Genomic DNA, 19766 nt, shown 5'->3' with positions numbered 1-19766 from the left:
CATACTACTAGAGCTACAGATGGTTTTCCCTTTCTCAATCAAATAATATGTTTTCCACTTATTACCCCTTTTTAGGGGTATTGTATTCCTAAATTACTCCCTGTAGTTTTTATTACATGGATTTTTTAATGTCTTAAGTTTAATATCTACCATGTATCTGGGGCTTTGGGTTTCTGGGGAAAAAAAGTAAAACAGTGAATGAGCTTTTTAAAAATTTTGATACTCTGGCTCCTGCTATTGCTATGAGTAATAAACTGCCCTTTGTCTCTGACCCAGGAGACATGTCTTCTGCCAACATCTGTGATACAGTATGTATTTGGCTAACTTGTTAGCTTGCAAATCTTGACATTGGGTATTGCTAATAATTACTCCAACAAATTAACAGCCTTAGTGGCAAACGTATTTCTTTAAATATACCCAACCTGAGTAAATTCATATCAACTTCACTTTCTGTATGTCTTTTAAATATATTTTGTTTATTTTGAACCTTCACATCATTCTCCCTGAAATATTTCTGAAAGACCACAAAAGTTGCCAAAATTACCTGCCTGGGTTGCTCAGTGCCTCACATTTATTAAAAAACATATGTATATATTCCCTTCTGCTGAAAGGGTTATAATAACACTTAGCTCATATAAATCACGCTTCATTTTAAAACCTGTGTTTCTCGTACCTAGAAGATTCTGATGGTCTTGGTTAAAGGGTCATATGACATCACCACAAACCATGAAATATAAATTCGTTTTGTGTTAGCTTTTCATGAATGCTTTTAAACATGGTAGAGATTTTTTAAATTTATCATAGAGGCAGTAGGCCAGAAAGATGATGATCTAATAAAGGTACTAGTTAAGATCAGTCTTTCTACCACCTAGTTATAGGACCTTGGACAAATCACATGATTTGAGTCTTACTTTTCACTTGTTAAATGAGGAATTGACAGAGGTAATTTCGGTTACTTTTAGTTGAGTAATTTAATTCACTTACTTTCATTATTTTTATTTACTAATGCAGTTGTTTTAAGGCTAATAACCACTTTTAAATGCTTTTCATGAGGCCGGGCGCTGTGGCTCAAGCCTGTAATCCCAGCATTTTGGAAGGCCGAGGTGGGCGGATCACGAGGTCAGGAGATCAAGACCATCCTGCCAAACACGGTGAAACCCCATCTCTACTAAAAAAAATACAAAAAACTAGCCGGGCGAGGTGGCGGCGCCTGTAGTCCCAGCTACTTGGGAGGCTGAGGCAGGAGAATGGCGGGAACCCGGGAGGCGGAGCTTGCAGTGAGCCGAGATCGCGCCACTGCACTCCAGCCTGGGCGACAGAGCGAGACTCCGTCTAAAAAAATAAAAATAAATAAATAAATGCTTTTCATAAATTTTGGTACGTAGTATTTTCTTATTGTTACAAATTCTGATGTATCTGTTTATATTTCCCCTTTCTCAAGACTTATTTAGCTGGGCGCGGTGGCTCAAGCCTGTAATCCCAGCACTTTGGGAGGCCGAGACGGGCGGATCACGAGGTCAGGAGATCGAGACCATCCTGGCTAACACGGTGAAACCCCGTCTTTACTAAAAAATACGAAAAACTAGCCGGGCGAGGTGGCGGCGCCTGTAGTCCCAGCTACTCGGGAGGCTGAGGCAGGAGAATGGCGTGAACCCGGGAGGCGGAGCTTACAGTGAGCTGAGATCCGGCCACTGCACTCCAGCCTGGGCGACAGAGCGAGACTCCGTCTCAAAAAAAAAAAAAAAAAAAAAGACTTGTTTAGTTGAAGTGGTTTTGTTTATTTATTGTTTTAATTCCAGATGGAAAGGCCTTTTTAAATTTTTCCTTTATTGATTAGTTGATTTTCTTTCATTTCTACTTTTTCATTGTGATCAGAGAATGTTGCTTGTAGTATTTTACTTGATGGAGCTTACTGTTGCTATGCTCTCTTTGACTTAATGATAATTTTTATCAATATTCCATGTGTACTTGAGAAGAAGATACAATTGTTTTTAAGGTCTTGTAATTTTATTTCCCTATTTTCTTTCTTGACTGGAAGTTGAGTGTCAGAGTCTTGAGCTAATAAATAGTATTTCTGTTTCCTTTATTTCGTGAAATTTCTGCTTTATGTAATAGTTGTGTTTTATTTGACGCATAGTCATAAATGTTACCTTCTTTGTCTTAATTTTGTTTTCGTTGCCTCAGCTTTGTCTGAAACACAGTCTCAGCACCTGCTTTCTAATTTTTCCTGTTTGCCTGCTATATCTTTGAGCCTTTTTAAATAACTGTGTTCTTTGTCTTTATTATATATAGTATAGAGTTAGGTTTTGCTTTGTGATTCAGTTTGAAAATATTTTTCTTCTAATAGGTGCATTACACTAATTCACACCCCGTTATATTCCTGATGTTTCCTTTCAACTCTGTCATATTTTATATTCTAATTACTGAATATTCTATGTTGTATTTACTGTTTCTCTGCTTAATGTGTCTTCTTTGTCAAAGATTTTTAAAAAATTATTTTGGTATTTAGAAAAGTCTGTATTTTCTTTCCATGGATGACGTTGTATTTATATCTCATATTGCCTATACTTTTCCATTTTCTTATGTATCTTTTATTTCCTACTCTGTTCATTTTGAACAGTATCCTTCAACTCCTGTTTACCTGACCTAGATAGTAGTCAGTAATCTTATTCTTTCCCCATCTCCTCTACTTTTTCTAGTTGTAGTTTTTCTTGCTTAATCAAAACATATGAAGCCTACCTACTGTTCTTTCTCCTGTACCCCCACACTTATTTTAATCATAGCTCTACAAATAGATACAGTACTCAACATCAATTATTTTATCAAAGTTAACTTTTGTTGACTTCTAGAAGATTCCTCAGGAGAGGCACATATGTATAATATTTCCTGAATTCTTGCAGTTCAAAACTTTTTTCTATATATTAGATATTTGAAGAGCTGCTTGACTGGTTATAAAATCCTAAGGTTAGAGTTGTTTGTATGGAGTTCCTTGAAAATACTGCTTCTTACTTGCCCTGTATGTTGTTCTCAGAAGGATTTGCTCTTAAAGTCATTTTGCTGTGGCTATTTTAGTAGCATGATAATATCTTACTGTGGTGGGAGTTAATTCCTTTCTCAAAATCAAGATGTTATTTAATATTAACTTTCTTAAGACATGGAAAGGAACTTAATAATAGTGATAATTTAAAGATAGACACGTAACTAAAATTTGTTTTATTTTTTCGCAGGAATTGAAACCTGATATGGTAACTAAATCTGCTCTTGGTGATGATATCAACTTTGAAAAAATCTGCAAAAAGGTATATCTTTTGTGGATTATATTTGTCTTATGAATTTTCTCATTTATATTTCTTACTTTGTTCTTGAAGAGAAAACTTACTAAGAAGCCATGCTATTAGTTTGTAATTACTTTTCCTAAATGAACTCCATTACTGCCACCAAAAAAAAAAATTTTAAGGCTAATTTATAAATTTTGTTTTGCTGTAATATCATACCTTTGAGGTCCTTAAAGGTATGTCGAACTTAATATGACATTTCATGCATTATATTAAAAATTAGTCTGTTGATCATACTACTTAGAACTAAGATTCTTTATTATTTTTCCAAGTATTTTTTATGAATATCTCATTTAATCTGTACATTCGCCCTTTGAAAGATGTTTTTTCACCCTCTTTTTACAAATGAGGAAACTGGAACCCAAAAAGAATTAAATGAGGTGATTAAGAACACACCACTCTTAGGTGATATCATCATTACATTTTTCTACATCTTCCACTCTTTGGATTTTCCACTCCTGCTTCTTCCTTAGTAATTCCCTTTTATAATTTGTACCCACGTTGTTCCACTTGAGAACAGATTTTGTATTAATTGATTTTTCTGTATTGTGTTTGTTTTTACTTTCATTGATTTTTGTTCCACTCTACATTCTTTCCATCTTCTTGATTTATGTTTTTTTTTTCTGGTTTCTTAATGTGGAAGCTTAAATTACTGGTTTTAGACCTTTTCTAATAAAAGCATTTAATACTATTCATTTATCTGTAAGCAATACTTTAGCCGCATCTCATAAATTTTGATATGCTGTGTTTTTTTGTCTTAGTTTAAAATGTTTTAAATTTCTCTTGAACCCTCTTTGACTCATGGTTTAATTTGAAATGTGTTGCCTAATTTCCAAATGGGTTTTCCGGTATCTTTTTGCTGTTTTTTGTTTATTTAATTCTTTTATGATCCATGAACATACATTTTGTGATTTCTATTCCTTTGAATGTTGTACTTTTGTTAAATAGTCCAGAGCATAGCATATCTTGGTAAATATTTCATGTGCACTTGAAGACAGCATATATTCTGTTGGGGTATCTGTAAATGTTAAGTCAAATTGGCTGATGGTATTCAGATTATCCATATTTTTGCTGTTTCTTTCTGCCTACTTTGTTAAGAGATGTGTTGGAACCTCCAACTATGAATGTCAGTTTGCCTATTTGACCTTTCAATCTTGTCACTTTTTGCCTTAAGCATTTTGAAACATGTATGGTAGGTATGTAAACTTTTAGGATTTATGCTCTTGGGGCACTGATCCTTTATCATTACGTAATGGCCCTCCTTAACCCCGATAATGTTTATTGTGCTAAAGTCCATCTTGTCCGAAGTTTATGTCACTGCTTTAGCTTTCTTTTGGTTAGTGTTTACATTCAGTATCTTTCTCCATCATTTTACTTTTAAGCTGCATATGTCCATGTACTTAAGGTGATTTTTTAAAAAATCAATAGCATATGTTTGGATCATGCTTTTTATCCAATCTGATAATCTCTCTTTTAAGTGGTATGTTTAGGCCATTTCTCTTCAATGTGATTATTGATGTGGTTGGATTAAAATCTACCAGTTAGCAGTTGTTTTCTACTTGCTTCATATCTTTTTGCTTTGTTTTTCTTCTTTTTTTGGTCTCCTGTGAGTTAATTGAGCATCTTATCTCTTCTGTTGACCTATTTATTACATGTACATATTTTATTATTGTTTTTTAGTGTTCACTCTACAGTTTATAATATACACCTTTAATTAACCAAAATCTGCTTTCACATAATTTTATGCTGCTTTATATGCAGCATAATGATCTAAGAACAGTAAATGCCAATTACTTTATGCCTTCTATTGTGCCATTGTTGTTAAACATTTTACATATGCTATAAGCATATAATAGATTTTCCTATTTTTGCTTTGAACGTTTGAAACATTCAGTTTAGAAATAATTAAACATAAGAATAAATCATTTTTTTACTTTCATTTATTCAGTTTTGATTGCTCTTTATTTTCTTGTTTAAATCCAACTTTTCTGCTGGTGTATTTGTTTTTCCTGAAGACTCTTAAAATATCTTGAAGAGTAGGTCTGCTGGCAGTAGTTTCTACAATTTTTTGGCAAAAAAGTTTCTGTTTGTCCTTTATTTTAAAAAATATATTTACTAAGTGCAGAATTCTGTGTTGATAGTTCTTTTCTTTCTGCACTTTGTCATCTAGCTTCTTTAATTTTGTAAAAGTCTGCCATAATTCTTATCTTTGATCCTCTGTATATAATGCCCCACCTCATCTCACTCCAAACTGATTATAAGATGTTCACTCTAACTGGTTCAGTGTGAATTTGCTATTTGTCCAACCCCCCCCCCCTTTTTTTTTTTTTTTTTTGGTTCTTTCTGGTTCTCTAACTCTCCATATAGAAACCAGAAATTCACAAGTCTCAATATCTGAATTTTAGAAGGAAAGAAACCAGAAATCTAAATTTTGCATTAATTTTTATGATAAATTATAAGACTACCAAATTTTGGATTGTCTAGAGTGTAACCTTGAGCTGTATGTTCCCAGAGGATACATTATCATTCTTTCTGCCTTCAGGGAACTTGAATAGAAAAAATTGACATACACTGACTCTGGATGTCATGTTTTTCATCAATAAAATACTTTAGTGTGATCACCATTAAAGGTCCCTCCTCCAAGCTCTTAAGTTTTTCTCTTATTTATAAACCTCCATAAAGTTTTGCTTTTGAGAATCACTATTCTCAAAAAGTGATGGGATAATTCAAATGTAATAAATCAGAGCATACTTTATAATATACTATGATAATTATGTAAAAGTTTCTAATCATACCTACTTGAGTAAAATGAATAAAAGTTTGTGTAATGTTAAGATCTCTCAAACTGTTGGAAATTTTGCTGTAACAGGTTGGTATCTAAATACTCATTCAGTAGATGTTTATGTGCAAATCAGCATGCTAGATGATTTAGGGCCATGATTTCAAAAATTTTATTTCTCTCAGAACCTTTTGTTAAAAATTTTACCCCACAGTAAGTGTTGTATATTAAATACATGAAAACAGCTGCTGTGGGGATTGGGGCTGGCAGTTAAGAAGCCAAGTCATCCTTTTGTATCTTAAAAACATTGCTAAGGACACTACAAGAAAAGATAAGAGATAATCTTAACCACAGACTTTATTTCTAAAGGAGAGTTTGTACTTGTAACTAACTATAAGATGTGTGTAAGAAAAAGATTTGAAAATACTCATTCTTATATTACATATTGATTTGTCTTTAAATTTGAATTATTCGTTAAATACAACATATATTCAGTGCTATAGTTTTCACTAAAGTATGTTAGATACAATCACATTTAATTTTTAATATTTGCAACTCTAGTGGAGGAGTTTTGATCAGGAGACAATTACAACCCCATTGTATAAAGTAGAAACTAGAGCTCATGGAGATTAGTTTGTCCAGATTAGTACAATCAGCAAGTTAACTGAACAAGAATGTAAATCCGTGTCTTCTGAAGGTTTCATTAACATAACAAGCTTTTGATCTGGATTTCATTTAATTCGTTCTTCTGTGTAATCTGATTTTTCATCATTAATTATGACAAATACTGGATTTTCCTATGTTTACTTTTCTTCAGGATTGCTGTGGAATCCATGTAATGGGCTTACTCTTTGAATTTTTAAATATAGTACAACTTCAGAAACTAAATTCTTACCAATGACTTTTATTTGAGGTCCTGGTTAGATTTAGATTTACCATTATGTATTGTGAAAGGATATTTGGAACAGATACTGCGTAGTTTTTACTTTTCTTCCTCTCCATCATACCTAAGGAAGAATCATCAATCCACTGGCATCATTAATAGTTCATGGCAGTAATTATTAATAGTACTCATAGAGATGTGAGAAATTGTTGAATATTAGAGCCTCAAAGTGTTGAGAATATTTTTCAGGGAAAATCCAAAGATTAAAAAGTTATTTGAACTGGATGATGTTAAGGTTTTTTCCCAGCCTTAAGAAAAAAAGCACTGATGCTGCATTTATGTAGCATCATTTCTCTATAATTAATTGATATTAGTCATTTTAAAGTTTAAGGCATTTTATGGCAAGAAAAGCTGTCCTTGTCAGAAAAGCAACACAAAAGTTACAAGTGCAATTTTGCAGTAAGTATTTTTATTCCATGTAATTCATTCATAAAGAGAAGAAAGGCTTAGCAGGGCGGCTCAGCCTGTAGTCCCAGTGCTTTGCTCCCAAAGGAGGCCAAGACAGGTGGATCACTTAAGCCCAGGAGTTCAAGACTAGCCTGGGCAACTTGATGAAACCCCATCTCTACAAAAAAAATCCAAAAAGTAAGCTGGGCATGGTGACACACAGCTGTAGTCTTAACTACTCAGGAGGCTACATTGGGAGAATCACGTGAGCCTGGGAGGTCGAGGCTGTAGTGAGCTGTGGTCATGCCACTGCACTCCAGCATAGGTAAAAGAGTGAGACTGTGTCTGAGAAAAAAAAAAGAGAGAGAGAGAGAGAAGAAAAATGTTATCCCTAAAATGGTTTTAAATTTGTGCTCAGGTCTTACTGAGACAAACTAATGACATGTTGAGCAGAATAGTGCTAATTAAATCAAAATACGGCACAATATATTTGTTTTTAATTTTGTTGAGATGTCAAAATATGTAATTTTTTTGCCATATATGTCTTTAGCATACTGATTTCCTTTCCTTTGGATATATACCCATACCCAGTAATGGGATTGCTGAATCTTATGGTAGCTCTATTTTTTATTTTGTTTTAGAACCTCCATACTGTTCCTCATAATGGTGGTATTAATTTACATTGCCATCCAACAACGTACAAGGGTTCCCTTTTCTCCACATCCTCTCTCCATCACTTGTTATCTTCAGGCTTTTTTGTAATAGCCATTCTTGTGAGTTAGAGGTGATATCTCATTACGCTTTTAATTTGCATTTCCTTAATGATTAGTGATATGAACATTTTTTATGTATCTATTGGCCATTTGAATGTGTCCTTTTGGGAAATGTTTGTTTAGGTCCTTTGCCCATTTTTAATTGGGTTATTTACTTGCTAGTGAGTTTCTTTTTGTTTGTTTGTTTTTATTTTTATGTTTTATTTGAGACAGGGTCTTGCTGTGTCACCCACACTGGAGTGCAGTGGCAGGATCTCAGCTCACTGCCACCTCTACTCCCGAGTTCAAGCCATCCTCCCACCTCAGCCTCCCAAGGTGGGAGGTGCCAGCCTAGAGGCTGGTGTTCTAGTGCTGGTGTAGCAAGTGTAGCTGGGACTACAGTCATGTGCCACCATTCCCGGCTAATTTGCTAGTGAGTTTCTTGGGTTCCTTTAATATTATGGATATTAGACTCTTACCAGATGTATAGTTTGCATATATCTTTTGTTTTCATCTAGCAGTTTTACAATTTCCAGCCTTACGTTTTAGCCTTTAATCCATTTTGAGTTGAGGCTTGTGTATGGTGTGACATAGTGGTCTAATTTTTTTTTTTTTTTTTTATGTGGATATCCAGTTGTCCCAATACTGTTTATTGAAGAGACTGTCTTTTCCTTATTGTGTGTTCTTGGAAGCTTTGACGAAAATCAGTTGGCCGTAAATGCGTGGATTTATTTCTGGTGTCTCTATTCTGTTCTTTTGGTCAGTATCATTGGTGTTTCTGTGATTATCAGTTGTAATATTTCCTCTTTCATTTCTCATTTTATTTATTTGAGTCTTCTCATTTTTTTAGTCTAGCTATATAGATTTGTAGTTTTACATCTTCAAAAAACCAACTCTTGGTTTTGTTGATCTCTCTTGTTTTTCTTATGTCTCTTTCATCTGTTTCTGCTCTAATCTTTATTATTTATTTTCTTCTGCTCACTTTGGGTTTAGTTTGTTCTTATTTTTCTAATTCTTTGAGGTGTAACTTTAAGTTATTTATTTGAGATCTTTTTTGATGTAGGCATTTATTGTTATGAACTTCTCTCTTAGAACTGTTTTTGCTGTGTAAGTTTTGGTGTGTTGTGTTTGCATTTTCATTTGTCTCAAGATACTTTTTAATTTTCCCTTCAATTTCTTCTTTGACTCATTAGTTGTGCAGGAACATGTTGTTTAATTTTCATGTACGAATGAATTTTTCAAAAATTCCTTCTGTTACTGATTTTTAGTTTTATATCATTGTGGTCAGAAAAGATACCTGATATGTTTTCTGTTTTCTTAAATGTGTTGGGCCTAATTTTGTGGCCCAGCATATCATCTGTTTGGGAGAATGTTCCTTGTGTTCTTGAGAAGAAGTTTTCTGTTGCTGTTGGATGAAATGTTCTGTAGATGTCTATTAGGTCTATACAGTCGAAAGTATGCTATTAGCTTGATGTTTCCTTATTGATTTTCTGCCTCGATGACCTGTGCATTGCTGAAAGTGGAGTATTAAAATCCTCTGTTATTATTGTATTACAGTCTGTCTCTCCCTTCAGCTCTGTTAATATTTGCTTTATATATCTGGGTCCTGATACGGGGTGCTTATATATTTACAACTGTTACATCTGTCTGATGAATTGACCCCTTTGTTTATGTAATGACCCTTGTCTCATCATACAGTTTTTGATTTTGTCTTTTTTAACTAAGTATAGTTACTCCTACTTTTTGCATGGAATATCCTTGCTTCATTTCTTCACTTTTAGTCTATGTGTCCTTACAGATAAAATAAGTCTGTTATAGGCAGCATATGGTTGGGTCTTATTTTTGTTTGTTTGTTTTTTGTTTGTTTAATTCATTCAGCCACTATGTGTTATGATTGGAGAATTTAATCTGTTGACATTCAAAGTAATTATTTCTGCATATGGATTTACTACTGCCATTTTGCTCATTGTTTTCTGGCTGTTTCGTAGCTCCTTTGTTCCTTTCTTTCTCTCTTGCTGTGTTTCTCATTAAATGATTTTCACTAGTGGCTACTTTGATCATATTTAAAAACTCTATACTTTTATTCCTCCTTCCCCTGCATTTTGGTGTTATAATTTACATGTGTATTCTTTAACAAACTGTTGTAGCTAACAATATTTTAATAGTTTGTCCTCTCATCTTTGTATTAAAGATACAAGTGATTTGCACACCCCCATTTAGAGTATTAGTAGATTCTAAATTTGACTGTGTACTTATTTTAGCAGTGAGTTTTATCATATATTTTAGTGTTAAAAGTAGTATTATTTTCTTTCAACTCAAAAAACTCCCTTTATCAATTCTTCTTGTAAGACAGGTCTGGTGGTAATGAGCTCTCTCAGCTTTCGTCTGGGAAAGTTTTTATTTCTCTTCTTTTCTGAAAGACAACTTTGCCAAGTACAGTATTCTTCATTGGCAGTATTTTTTTTTTTTTTTTTTCCATCAACACTTTGAATAAATCATCCCACTCTCTCCTGGCTTATCAGGTAGGCCTTCACTGAGAAATTTGCTGCTAGTCTTATTCGAACTCTCTTATGTGTTATTTGCTTCTTTTCTCTTGCTACTTTCAAGAGGCTTTCTTTGTCCTTGATTTTTGACAGTTTGATTATGTGCCTGAGTGTAGTCTTCTTTGGATTGAATCTGATTGGAGACCTTTGACCTTCGTGTACCTGGATGTTTGTGTCTTCTTTCCTCACATTTGAAATTTTTTCTGATATTATTTCCTTATGTAAGCATTCTACGCCTTTGTTTTTCTCTTCCCCTTCACAAACTCCTGTAATTCAAACATTTGTTCTTTTGATGCTGTTCCATAAATCTCATAAATTTAATTCATTCATTTTCATTCTTTTTTTCTAATTTCTCCTCTGACTATATATTTTCACATAACGTATCTTCAGGTTCACAGATTCTTCTGTTTGATCAGTTCTGCTGTTGATGTTCTCCATTAAATTTTTATTTCAGTGTATTTTTCACCTCCAGAATTTAAATTTTTCAAATATGTAATTTTAGTTGTTCTGTTAATTTTCTCATTTTGGTATTTTATTGTTTTCTTTATATTATTAATTTGTATATATTTTGAAGTTCTGTAAGCTTTCTGAAAATAATAATTTGAATTATTTGTCATTCTGTTCTAGATCTTCATTTATTTGGGGTCAGCTACTGGGATATTATTCTGTTATTTTTGTAGTGTTGTATCTCTTAGGTTCTTTCTGTCTCTTGTTGCCTTATGTTGATTTTTACATATTTACTAGAAGTAGGGACTTATTCTAGTGTTTGCATACTTGCTTTGTCTGGGAGAACCCTTCTCCAGTCAGCACATCCAGAGATTTTGGGCAGGGTGTCTGGTGTGATTTGAGGGCAGGTTTGCTGCAGGAATCGTTGGGCAAGCCGGCCTGGTGACCAGGTCACCATATGGGCTGGCTTGGCATCTGGGTTCATGTGATAGGGCCTGAAGACTGGATCAATAAGGGCTGGGCTGGAGACACAGTCTACACGGGTGGTCTTGGGGCCTCAGTCCTTGGCATTCATCCTGGAACTGTGAATGCTGAGGTGGACCTGGACCCTGGGTCTACTGGAGTAGGCCTGGACTCTGGATCCTCTGGAGCCTGGAACCATGGGGGCTGGCTGGGTATCAAGGCCAGCATGGAGCATAGGTCCACAGTGCTAGTCTAAACTTAATATTGCTGGTGCTGGCATGGTGCCTGGAACCACTGGGACTGGTCTGGATCCTGGGGCCATGGGGACCAGCCTGGATCCTCTGTCTGTTGGTGCCAGCCTAGAAGCTGGTGTGCAAGTGCTGGTTTAGAGTCTAGGTAGACAAAAGCTGGCCTGTATCCTACAGCCTCAGGGGCAGGCCTGGGACCTGTGTAGACAGGCGGGGTCCTGCACCCTGGGTCTGTGTTAGCTGGTCCAGTGGGAGTCTTCTGGGACAGACCTGGACCCTGGGTCTGCTGGAGAATGGGGCATCAGAGGCCAACCTGTAGAGTGGGGCCTTGGGACTCAGCCTGGCACTGGGCAGGTCTGGAGCCTCTGTCTGCACGTGCCTGCCTGGTGTTTGTGTCCAAGGGTGCCAACCTGGTCATGGGGCAGGTCTGAAACCTGGGGCCACAGGGGCAGACTTAGTGCTGCATACGTCTGTATCCTCAGTCACAGGGCCTGGCCTGGTGCTTGAGTGGGCTTGAAGCCTGGAGTTATAAGAATCACCTCGATACTAAGGTCAGTATATATCCTGAAGCAACTGAGGCAGACCTGGACCCTGGGGTTTGTAGGATCCTGCCTGGTGCCAAGGCAGGTGTGGAGGCTTTGTCTGAATGTACCAGCCTGCAGCCTGGGATCTGACAGGTCTGACAGAGGTTGACCTAAATGCCGAGACCACAAGTGCTGGCCTGATACTGGGCTGCCCTGAAACCTAGGGCTGGCCCAAAGCCTAGGGCTATGGGGATCATCCTCTGCTGAGGGCAGTTCTGAACCTGGGGCCGCTGATATTGGCCTGTCTTGGGACAACCGAGAGACACAATTTGCTGTGTAGGCCTGGAGCCTGGGACTGCGGCATTCAGCCTAGCACTGGGGTCAGCCTGGAGTCTCAGTCCTTATTTACCAGCGTGGAGTGTGGGCCGGTGACGGCCTTCCTGGTGCTGGTTTTACTGGAGTAGGTTGTGTTTTGGGTTCCCAGGCAAAGTATAGTGCTCACCTCTCCCTCCCATCACCACATGGAAAGTATTTCTCACCATGGTTTGCTGCCCGGGGTTGGGGAAGGGGTGATTTGAGTAGTGTAAAACTGTTCTTCCTACTCTTTCCAGTGTGTTTTCGTTGTTGTTGTTGTTTTTCTTCTTTTCTTACTTCTGTGCTATATCTAGGTGCTGTAATCTCTCATCTGTTTTCGTTAGCTCTTATAAAGGTATTTTTTTTGTAGATAGTCATTCAAATTGATGTTTCTGTGCAGGTATGAGCCCTAGAAAGTCCTGTTCTGCCATCTTGCTGACATCCATCCCTATGAACATTGTTACACATTTCTTTTGGGGCATATACCTGGAAGTGGAGTTACTTGGTTATAGAACATGGCATATTTCAGAAACTAGAACCAAAAATAAAATATTATAACAAAATATGTGCTCCTTTCACCTTTATTTTCTTATTGCTTATGAAATGACATGAGTTTTGGGAGCTCTGGCCAGGAACCAAGATAAACACCAAATATATATTTCTTATTCTATAACAGTATCACACGTATGTTCAATTTAGGAGATACGCTGGTTTTCCAAAGTAAATGTACTAATGTATACTCCCACCTTCAGTATAGGAGAGTTCTAGTTAAAATTGTATTGCTAGTCTTTTTCATTTTAGACATCCTAGTGCATGTATAATACCTAAATTTAATTTGCATTTTTCCATTGATATGTCATCATTTTGTTTGGTCATATGCATATCCACTTTTGTATAGTGCCTGGTTTTATCTTTTTTTTTAAATATTCAATTGGTTTGTTTTCTTAATGATTTATACGAGTTCTTTAGATATTTTGGAGTGAACTCTTTGTCAGGTTGGAAATAGCTGCCTTTATTATTTGGCTTCCTTTTACTTTGTTAATAGTGTCTTTTGAGGGATACAATTTCCTATTTTAATTAGTCTCTTCCATTATAATAATATTTTCTCTTTCACCCCTTTTCATGTTTTCTGCCTACTTTTATTTGTATAGTATTTATTTTATATATTTTATATCTATGATCTTTTAAGTTCTTTTTGAAACTGGGAGGTGGAAAATAAACAGATGAAGATGTGATATTTTAAAACTCACAGGAAGTATTCCATTCTTCAGATGGGTGGAAGGATAGATTCGTGCGTAGTTCTTGGTAAGTTTTCTGAGTAGGGTGGCCAGAAATGGTTAAAATGACTGTCCTGTGTACGTGCATCTTTTTGTAGTATGTAGATGAGCATGGTCCTGAAAGGATTACCTTACCTATTTCTTGCCTATCTACTATTCTTGCGAGCAAGTCGAGTTGAGGAAAGTGGTTCATGTTCTGCGATAATGGCAAGGATAATTCCCATAATCTCTCAAGGGAAAATATTCTGGGCCATGTTTGGCTTTGGAATTTTTGCTTTCTGTATGTCCTCAATCTTTTCCATTTTTCTTTTAGAAACTAGTGCCATAGTGGAACATCCCATCCTGGTCTGTTCAGTTGTTTTGCGCTGCTTTTCTGGCACTCAACTCCATCCTCCCCTTTAACCTTCCCTTCCCAGTAACTCTGCCACCAGTACCAAACTGTAAGATCCAAAGACCCATAAAATAGTGATAAGTATAAGCACTGTTTGATTCAGTTGTGTCCCATCACTACTGAAAATTCGTTTTATTTTTTTGATTAATTTCTACACTTTTAATTTTCTCAAGCATTCATTTCCTTCTGTCGCATTATTAACTCCCTATGGCTTTCCAGTGTTCAAAGGGCAAATTAGAGAGAGGTTCATTTTTGGCCTCTGCTTGCCTAGAATTTGTTATAATTACATGGAGTTCTGCATAGTTTTCCTTTTTGTTCTTGTTGTTTTGTCCTATTTTTATGTGTTCGTTCTTCCTTAGTTGAGTATAGGACATATACGTATGGTGCTTTGGGACCAAATACCTTTAGAAATTGATCCACTCCTGGAAAGAGGAACCAAAGAAGGGTGTAATTGGTATTTAATGTAAGTTTTAACTGAAGATAAACATCACTATCACTTAGAAAGCAGACCCAGTGGCTTAGGAGAAGTAGAACAGTGATTATGTCCTCTCCCTTTTCATGCAGAAAAGAAATAATAGCTGCGGATACCCCTACTACAAAGCTATTACTTCCTCCAATTGATTAATAAATGATTAGCTTGAATGATTAAATGACTGGCTTTATCACTTACGCTTATGTTCCTTCCCTCACAGTAATGTTCATATATAACATTTTGTCTGTATGTATGTGTATGTATCAAATTAAATTCCCATAAAACTTTAATTTTCACAAAAAATCTATTTATATATGACCAGTTTTCAGTGTTTTTATTAAATGTCCTCAAACACAGGAACATACAGTAGACAGAATATTGGAGAGTATTTTTTTCATCACCACCTAAATATCCATGTTTAGTTAGCCACATTACTCGTGATCCAGCCAAATGGACTGTTTGCTATTATTTTTCTAAATGTTTTTGATAAATGCAAATATTAATATGTGGGTTTACATCATCAGATAAAAATCTATAATTGAAATTAAGTCCATCTGATATTCAAAGTACTGCTACTAGCATTCTACCTCGACCAGTTTATTTATAGTCAGTTTATTTTAGGTAGTATTTCAAAGAAGAGATCTTTTTCATTTTGGGATTGTTTACATTCTGAGATACATCCAAATGCTTTTCTGTTTACAATAAATACCCATATACCCAAATAAAAAATTTCCATTAAAAGGTAAGGTGTTTTCCCTTTTTTATTTAATTTATTTGAAATGGAAGAAACTGGGGGTATGTTTCTGAAAACCACAGTTTCCGGAGAATTTTCCATGGCAAACATTATGTCAGCTTTAGATAAGGAAAGCTGTGGTTTCCTTCATACCTCCCGATATTGAGAAGACTTTTTCATGCAGGTGTAAAAACTGTTTTTTCATTGAGATTACTTAGTAGCCTTTTAAGCTTCAAAATAAATTTATTTAAGATATATCAATGTATTTCTATTCCCTCTATAAATCTCCGTTTTCTATCTCATCTATGAAGCCTGTCACATTCTGCTTTGTATTATTTATTTGTGCATTTGTCTTAGCCTTTTAAATTAGAGCAACGTTGTGAGCTTCAAAAGATGATCTCTGTGTCCTCATGTGTAAGATAGTGTCTTCACATAATAGTAAGAGTTCAGTAAATATAAAGAGGGAAGAAGTTAAGTGAGGAAGGAAGATGGGCAAGAGAGAAATGAGGAGGGAAAGAGTCTGTTCTACTCATTCTTGTGAGTTTCTGCACTTAACCCAGTGCAATAAGCAAGATGCAAATATTATCCCAGTGCAATAAGCAAGATGCAAACATTATCCCAGTGCAATAAGCAAGATGCATATATTATCTCAGTGCAACAGAGACCCAAAACACTGCCAAAGTAATAAACCTGAGCCCATCTGCTTCATCAGCTTTTTGTTTTAATGCTTATATTTCATTTCTTTTCAAAAACACATGAAGGGAGCTTTACGCAATTTATAGTGTAAAAAACATCCGGAGTTGGGTCACGAAACGTGAAAGTTATCTCAGAGTTGAGAAGAAAATTTGTTGAGAATACTAGACTGAATTCCGAAAACAGATTTTGAGTTCTAGCTTGTTCCTAATTGGGTAGGTAATCTTGAAATCAAGCCTAGAAGGTTAGTCTCATTGATTGATAAAATCTTTGGTCCATTTCTCCTTTAGATCTTGTTGAAATTTGAACTTTTAAAGTTAAATGTGGTATTTTCTAAGAATAAAATTCTTAAGAATAAAATTAAAGATTTAAAATGAAAAGCTAAAAATATTAAATTTGACTTTCTCTTAGGAAGAATAAAAATACTTAAATAATTGCCATAATTTACTAAATTGGTATGTCAAAGACTTTCTTTAAAACCAACATTTTTAAGTACATGTGTAATTTTATTTGTCTTTTAAGAGTGGAAAACTTAGTATTTATAAAACATATAACTAATGTGTATGTTATTAAGATTTTCATTTGCAGTTTTTTCACATTTTTGCACATTAGAATATTTTTTCTACTCCCATAATTGCAAGCAACTGAGATTTGCAGATTACATGTCATCAAGACGAAATACAAATTAGTTAAAAATAGCTGGCAGCTAAATATAAGGAATATTGAAGGACCAGATATGTACTACGGAGATATATGTCTCTCCTACAATACACTCTGATGTTTAGGAATGCCTTGATTGAATAATTTTTAATTCAATGAAAGCCTCAATTCTAATTATTATGATTTCTTATAGTGTTACAATAACAGTATTCTAATTAGTACTTGAGCATAACTTGTGCCTTTTTCTTTGAGACTGACAATTCAGATACACTTCTGGGAAGTGATTGGTAATATCCTCATTATAAGTTGTGAACTCACACTCTGCAAAGATTCTTGTTTAGCAAAAGTTAGAGGTTTCTAGGAGTTTCTGCATTTCAACTAGTGTTGCCTTCTCCCTAGCTTTGTGACCTTAGGTTACTTACCACCTCTGACTCTTGTTGCTTCTCATTTCTGTAATAAAGAGCTCTTCCAGATCAAACGTCCTGATACTGCATTTTAGTCCCTCTTCAAAGTTGTTATGGCATCCAATAAAAATGACAAAGCTCATCCTCCCAGTGTTCAGATTTTTTTTTGCCTCAAAACTTCACTGTGTCATGCACTCACTATGTCTGTATTATAATTTTTAAATATGTTTTGTTAAGTATTATTAACTCTAACATTTTACATATTTCAATATAACAAGTAGTTCATTCTCTAAGATGTTTGGCCATGGTATTGGATAGGCAACTTTATCAAAATTTCATTTATAAAAATTAGAAACACTGAGTACATTTTGAAATGTATATACACCATACAATTATGGTAGAGAGTAGGTACAACGCATACTTCACAGACATTTTTGTTAAAAAATTCCCAATAAAATAAACAAGAACTTGAGAAACCATTTATTTTCAACCCATTGTTCTTAAACAGAATGGTATTTCTACCTGTGAAGCAGTGTTTCTCTTAGCCATTGTTGAGGACATGGATACTTCCACATAGTATAAACTGGATTTTGTATTTATGGTTATTCAGAACTTTCCCAGAAGCAAAAAATGTATTCTCTGGTATGGTGCGATTATAGGAAATCAAATGCCCACATGTCATCCTTTTCATGAATAAGCCACATTCTCATCAAATATTAGCTGAAGCATAAAGCATTAGAATATGTTTTATATTTTCCTTAAAAATAACTACCCTTGTCAACAAAGTACTTATTAATAGAAAAATATATTTGGTGTAGAGGTTATTTTCATAATCTAAAACTCAGAAGTCATGAAAGTTTGACTCATGAAAATTTTAAATTTCTCACCCAGAAAATTTTCCAAAAAAAAGATTTTAAAAAATACTAACATTGCAAATACGTGTGAAAGGACACAGCGAATTTTCTAAATCTGTGAAGCTGACTTATGATGAACAAACCAGCAGAAAAAGAGCAAAGCAAGATTTATGAGCAGATGTTTATAGAAAAGTAGATACTAGTAGTCTACTAACATAATGAATAAAAAATAACGTTATAATGACTTACTGTTTTTAGTTTACATTACAGAGTTTTTAGATTACAGAGAACAAAAAGTCTGCTAACATTCTGCATGGGAAAACCGCGTAGAAAAACATACTTTAATATATTGCTAATGGAAGTGAAATTTGGTAGAGCTCACTTGTATGTGGAATCTAAAAATGTCAAACTCATGGAAATAGAGAGTAGAATGGTCGTTACCAGAGGCTGGGGGCAGGAGTAGTACAAACTGGAAAAGGGAGAATTGGTCAACAGATAGAAGGTTACAGTTAGAAAGAAGAACCAAGTTCTGGTGCTCTGTAGCACAGCAAGGTGACTACACTTAAGAATATATTTCAAAAGAGCCAAAAGAGAGGATTTTAAATGTTCTCATCACAAAGAAATTATAAATGTTTAAAGTGATAGATATACTAATTAATCTGATTTGATCATTCTACAATGTATACATATGTCAGTATCACTTTGTACCCCATAAGTATATAAAATTATTGTCAATTAAAACAAAAAACACATCCTAGAGTTTTATAGCAATATTTATATATTTATAACATTTTATCAGCTGAGAGCATTAACTGTTATTCTTCAAAAACACAAATTGCATATAATTACAGAACCTAAAGCTGTAGTATACATAATTGTACATAACTACTCATTTTATATCCCTACATGCCCTGTAGACCCAGACTTTTATGTTCTCCTTTGGCTAACTGCTGTTATATATGGCTGCAGAGCTCCAATTTGACAACTACAATGGGAGTGACTCTCCTGGGATTATGCAACACTGTGGCCTTTTTCGAATCAGTCTCATTTTTTATTAACTTGATATTCTTCCACAAATAAGTGCTCCACAAAGATTGCAACATAAAAACACAGTTATAGAAGAAGACATTAGAAAAAAAAAATCTAAAAAAATCTTCATTCATGAGATTTGTACATAATTATATAATTGTAAATCTTTTTCTAGAGTCTTTCAGAAAAAAATGAAATTCACTGAAATCAGATTACTAAATCAGAGTTAGTCTGGGATATCGTCCAGGGCAGAGAAACAGCTTTGCTAAATAAAATTAATGATAAAATGATTCTTAACAAAATAGCATTTACCCCCAGAGTCAACACTAGATATGCAAGTATTACACCACTGCTCTTCTAAAACTTGTTATAACTAAGATGGGAAGGTATAGCTAACTCTGGAAAGAAATACCCAGTTCAGCAAAGATTTTAGCAAGTTGTCAAAGCAGGGATTTGGAAACAGCAGTATACTACACTGT

The 19766-nt window shown here is 34.8% G+C and overlaps 1 protein-coding gene across 4 annotated transcripts in view; it reads left to right on the top strand.

The window, feature by feature from the left end:
- The window catches only part of SRFBP1 (serum response factor binding protein 1), a 62257-nt gene that overhangs the window by 30120 nt on the left and 12371 nt on the right, over positions 1-19766 (top strand). For all 4 annotated transcript variants that reach the window (XM_010369160.2, XM_030927323.1, XM_010369161.2 and 1 more), the window contains one exon: positions 3228-3299. In XM_010369160.2, coding sequence (XP_010367462.1) covers positions 3228-3299 — 72 coding nt within the window. The remainder of the gene's footprint in view (positions 1-3227; positions 3300-19766) is intronic.

Source organism: Rhinopithecus roxellana, chromosome 3 (genome assembly GCF_007565055.1).
Source record: "Rhinopithecus roxellana isolate Shanxi Qingling chromosome 3, ASM756505v1, whole genome shotgun sequence".
Lineage (NCBI taxonomy): Eukaryota > Metazoa > Chordata > Mammalia > Primates > Cercopithecidae > Rhinopithecus > Rhinopithecus roxellana.
The sequence above is the reverse complement of the archived record's forward strand: the minus strand, read 5'-3'. Positions and strand labels throughout refer to the sequence as shown.